A 5,852-nucleotide genomic window follows, 5' to 3' on the forward strand; every position below is an offset into this window, starting at 1 on the left:
GGTTAGACTGAAGAAATCGATGCAATTCTGGCACTTTTTTTCCTTATGATTGTGGGTCGGTCATGTCATGAGCATGCTGTTTTTATTGCTGAATAATGAGATTGAATTTAAATGATGATGTGCTAGTTTTTCAGTTAAAAATGACTCTCAGGAAAATGCAAAAGAAGACTTCATTACGGTAAATGATAATTGGGATGATGCCAAAATAGTGTGGTATGTATAGTAACTTGGTACCAGTACTGGCACCGAAGACCAGGAGACAAGTGCTCGGAATATGAGTGTCTACTGACAGTGAAGACAAACGCGCTTGGAAACAGAGTGTTCCCCACAAACTGATATTTCACAAGATATTATGTCCTTGTTTCTCTGATAAAGTCCACAGCGTTTCCTCTTTCTTGGCCCATGTTCAGTGACCAGTGTTCTTGCTTCATGGGTTTGGGTAAGTGGTGTGACACCACAGAGAAGCATGCTCATACGAGCTGACTTAGGGATGTTCTCAGTGGCAGCGGGCATTGTATGTATGGCAAGCAGAGCTCATCACCCAACATCTCGAGGAAGATTTTTCTCCTGTGTTTCTTGCGGATATTCCACTGGGGATTTTGAGCAGTGAAGGAGATGTAAGCAGCAATAGCTGCAACATCCAACAGATTGCAGAAGAAGGTCAGAGGCCATCTCACGGTCTGCCTCTTTGACATGTATGCAGGGACCATCTGATCCAGAGAGTCCACACCGCCCTTTGTTTTGTTGTAAAAGATTTTGATTTCTGCTTTCCCGGTCTCCTCGTCGAAGCTGCCATTCGGTACATACTTGACAGGAGGACAACTGCCTTTCCTATTATAGTAAAAATACCTTGGGGTCTGAGAGGCCCCCTTTAGGATTCAGGGGGGTTGTCCTAGGAAAATAGTCATCACTGTCTTCCAAATTATCCAAATAACATCAAAGACCATATTCATGCTTATCAGAGGGTGTTGGAAGAATACCTGGGAGGAAAATAACATCGAACCAAAAGTTTTGTCGAAAATGCCTGAAGTATACCTGTTGGGGTCTGCGAGGCCCCCATCCAAAAGACTATAAACGACCTGAAGACCTAATTGTGTTCTAAGTGCCGTGAAACTCTTTCTTACACAAAATAACTGTTGAAGAAGTGCTCTTTAGGGGCATTTTAAAAGAAGAGGCGTAGATTTCTCGCGACCAGTGTAGATTGTGAAGGTCAACAAGCACGACGTAATACTGTCCCCGGGGTTTTATGCACCCCGCACAATTAATTAGCAAAATGTTATCTTTCTTTTTTTGCATAATTTCTTATTATTTTCCTTAATCATTCTTTGTTGAAATTAACAGAATCGCATAATTTCACATTTTTGGGCTCAGTTTGCCTAATTTCAGAATGATTTTTTTTGGTGCGTAATTTCTGATTATTGTCTTTAATCATTCTTTGTTAAAATTAACAGAATCGCATAATTTTCACTTTTTTGGACTCAGTTTGCATAATTTCAGAATGATTCTTTTGGGGCATAATTTCTGATTATTTTCTTTAATTATTCTTTGTTAAAATTAACAGAATGGCATAATTTCACATTTTTGGGCTCAGTTTGCCTAATTTCAGAATGGGTTTTTTTGTGTGCATAAAACCGCAGGGACAGGTAAAACAATGATAATAATAATAATAATAATAATAATAATAATAATAATAATAATAATAATAATAATAATAATAGATAGCATTTTTATAGCGCATTATCCCCGCTCAACAGCAGGCTCTATGCGCTTTACACTATGCGCCTGAGCCTCAAGAGGGGCGGGGAGAGACAGCAACCAGCGTGGAAAAGCCAGAAAAAATATCCAACCCTCTGATAACTGGCACGATTAGTAAGAGGACCCTTACATGGATCCTGGAGAGGAGGGAGGAGCAGCTGTGGCATTGTACCGCCTGCAATGTTGTCTATTCTTCAACCAAGATGATTATGATTATATAATAATTATTATTATTATTGTTATTATCATCCTTATTATTATTACGATTATTATTATTATTATTATTATTATTATTATTATTATTATTATTATTATTATTATTATTATTACTATTATATTTATTATTATTATTATTATTATTACTATTATTATTATTATTATTATTATTATTATTATTATTATTATTATTATTATTATTATTATCATTATTATTATTATTATTATTATTGTTGTTATTATTGTTGTTGTTTTGATTATTTTTATTCTTATTCTTATTCTTATTATTATTAATATTATTAATTATTATTATTATTATTATTATTATTATTATTATTATTATTATATTATTATTATTATCATTATTGTTATTATTGCTATTATTGTTATCATTAACATTAATATAATTAGTTTTACTGTTATTTATCTTTATTATTATTCTCCCCTGTGTGTCCAGGTATAAACTTTGTGCCATTATTGATACATAAAATAATATGATTTCATAGAACATTAAAAGTTTTTGTACAGCGTATATTTCCGCTCAAAAGCTAGCTCTGTGCGCCTTACAATCGCCACTATTATAATAATAATAATAATAATAATAATAATAATAATAATAATAATAATAATAATAAATAGCATTTGTATAGCGCATATCCCCGCTCATCAGCAGGCTCTATGCGCTTTACACTATATTATTACCCCAGCAGACCATAGAACACTCCGAAACATTCTCAGCTTCCCAGGAAGCATACAGTGCAAGCAGCTAATTAAGCGCTCAAACACTAACAAACTGACAAGATCTTCTACTGTCTATAGCCGGGTACCCATTCCCACCTGGGTGAAGTGAGGAAAATTCGTGTAAAGTGTCTTTCCCAAGGACACAATGTCGGGCCCTTGACGGGATTCGAACACACAACCTTACGGTTGCGAGTCCGATAGCCTAACCACTGGCCACCGACGCCACTATCCCAGCAGTCTCTAAATAACTCAGAAAACATTATCTGTTTCCTGGAGAGAATACGATATAAACAGCCGATTAACCCTCTCGGTACGTCGTGTTTTACTATCATATCCAAACGACGTGGGGAACTCTGTTCCACCACTTTCCAAACAAGAAATTTACTCGTTAATCCGATCCGCACGCTTTGCATAGCAGTCTGCCAAATTGATTTTTTGAGAAATACTGGAACCCTCAAAGAGATCTTCGCACTAGAAGTATTCTAAAATGTGAAGAATACAACTCTGGGGGTCCAAAATAACCCCAGGGTGTACGTATAGGGTTCAGCGTTCCCACACTAGCGAACTGACCAGATCGGTCGATGTCTCTCACAGAGTACCTGTCCCACCTGGGTGAAGTGAGGAAAATTGGTTCAGAGCGCCTTTCCTTAGAGTACATTATAAAATCGAAAGAGCTCGAACCTACGACCGTTCGGTTGTGAGACCAACAGCCTGACCATCAAACCAAAGACACCACATTACATCATCATTAAGCATTATCATCATCATCATCATCATCATCATCATCGTCATCGTCATCATTATCATCATCATCATCAACAACAACAACATCATCGTCATCATCATCCAGTGCCAGATCTGCGACAGACATCGGTGATCATGGTTTTCCATTCATTCCTTTGCTTGGATCCTCTCAAAAAAGCTAAGTTTCCCTGATCTTTCCCTGTTACCCATTTGTTCAGGTTCCCTAAGTATATTGTTCTGGGCCTACCCCTGCCTCGCTTGCCTTCAATTTTGCCTGTGAGAGCTAGATGTTCAAGACCCTTATGTCTATTCAGGTGTCCCAAAAACTGCATTTGTCATTTCCTGATTGTTTTTAACATTGAGCGTCCCACGTGGGCTTCATCAAGCACTACCTCATTTGATTTTCCTTCCACGATACTCTTAGCAGTCTCCTAAGAAACCACATTTCTGTTGCTTCTATTTTATTTTCACTGTCTTTAGTGATTGTCCAGCATTCACAGCCATATAGAAGGGTTGACCAGACAGAGCATTTCATGACTTTCATACATACTCACACAACAACTCAATTAAAATGTTAGGAAGGAGAAAAGCAACCAATATCAAATAATACAACACTTTTTAATGTTTAAATACACACTAAACGATGCATTATCTCCTAGATACATTTAAAAAGAAATAGATAAAGAAAGAAAATAAAAACAAAAACAACGTTTATAAAAACCAGATTAAGACAAATAAAATTATATAGTTTACAATTTTTAAAGTAGATAAAAATAGCATCTTATATAATATCATGAAAAGGTCATCCATTTAAGATAGTCTTTATTACGACTTTTCCACTTGTAGATATCTAGATTGTTTTAAAGAAAGAAAAACAGTAAAAATGCATCACTTAGTTTTTTAGAGACAGAGAGATGATCGAAAAATAATTAATATGATATATGAAAACGAATGAGATCTAAGAACTAGAAATAGAAAGAGTGGGTATCAGAGGTGGATGGGATCAGAGAATAGGTAAAGGAGATGAAAGGAGATGTGTGAGGCATCGTGGTGAACTCAGGCGCTCGTCAAAATAATTAAATCAAAGAAATCAGCATTTTTGGGGGCCGGTCGGAATGTTTTTGTTTGTTTTTTTGGCTCAACACCATTTTGCACCCATTTAAAACCACATTTTTGTGTAGATTTTACTGAAAAACATTGATTAAAGGCACTAAAATGGAAATTTTTAGTTTCCAACGACTCTCAGGCTATGGAAGTTATCAAACTGTGCAGCCATTTTCTCACTAGTTTTACCTTTGAGACCAGACGACTCTGACTTTCTTCAATCGCAAATATCTCTACTTCTATTCAAGATAGATGGGTATTTTTTACTGAAAGGAAGGCAAATGAACAGGCTTTAGTTAAGATGATACCAATAACCCCCATATGGCAAAAAATTGACGAGCACCTGATTCCTCCACGTCGTAACATATATATGGAAAGGGATAAACGATAAGGGGAGGTTGGGGGGGGGTGGGGGTAGGAGGATCAGAGGATGGGTTAGAAGAGAGGGGATTTTGAGAAGAGGATGGAGGATCGAGAAAAAAGAAGTGATAAGAAGAGGGTATGTGGAAGGAGTAAGACGATAATAGGAAAGGGAAAGGGGATGGAGTAGGACAGGAGGAGGGAGGAGACGAAGTGATATAAAGAGGGATTGGGAGAGGGGATAGAAGGACAGGATAAGAATAGTGATAAGTGAAAAAATAGGGCAAGGAGGTAAGAGATGAGGTATTGGGAAGAGGCAAAAAGAACTAAATAAATAAGAGGGAGTGACGGTATGAGGCGATGGAAGGAGGAAGAGATGAGGAGATGTGAGGAGAAGGACGAGTAAGCTGTGGACAGTCGACTCCATAGCAATAACCAATCTACAGGTTACATCACATAATCGTTTGTGTTTGTGCGTGTGTGTGTGTGTATGTGTGTGTGTGTGTGTGTATGTGTGTGTGTGTGTGTGTGTGTGTGTGTGTGTGAGTGAGTGTGAATGTGGGTGTACGTAATGTATATGAGCGTGTGGGCGTGTATATAAATGAATGCGTGCGTATGTATGTGTGTATGTTTGAGACTGTGTATGGTTGAGTGAGTGCTGCTTGCACGTATGTGTGAGCTACACAGAGCCAAAGACACACACCCTCCACATAGATCTACACATCTACACATCTACACATAGCCGGCCGCGCTCTTACTGGGGTCAAAGGTGGGCCCGTCGTCCACATTCTCCACATGACGAAAGGTCTTCCTCTCTTTCTCCACGGAAAGTACAGCACCGTTGATGTTGTCTAGGTGAAGAAGCTGTAGAAGGCCTTCTGCCACTATGTGGGGTCTGTGTGTGTGTGTGTGTGTGTGTGTGTGTGTGTGTG

The 5,852-nt window shown here is 37.8% G+C and overlaps 1 protein-coding gene across 1 annotated transcript in view; it reads right to left on the reverse strand.

Moving 5' to 3' along the window:
- Positions 1-5,481: 5,481 nt before the first annotated feature.
- The window catches only part of LOC106013868 (15-hydroxyprostaglandin dehydrogenase [NAD(+)]), a gene marked incomplete at its 5' end in the record, with an annotated part of 4,073 nt that continues 3,702 nt past the window's right edge, over positions 5,482-5,852 (reverse strand). Inside the window, 1 exon segment of the mRNA XM_013090650.2 lies at positions 5,482-5,815. Within this exon segment, the coding sequence (XP_012946104.1) occupies positions 5,653-5,815 (163 nt within the window).

Source organism: Aplysia californica, unplaced genomic scaffold (genome assembly GCF_000002075.1).
Source record: "Aplysia californica isolate F4 #8 unplaced genomic scaffold, AplCal3.0 scaffold01391, whole genome shotgun sequence".
NCBI lineage: Eukaryota > Metazoa > Mollusca > Gastropoda > Aplysiida > Aplysiidae > Aplysia > Aplysia californica.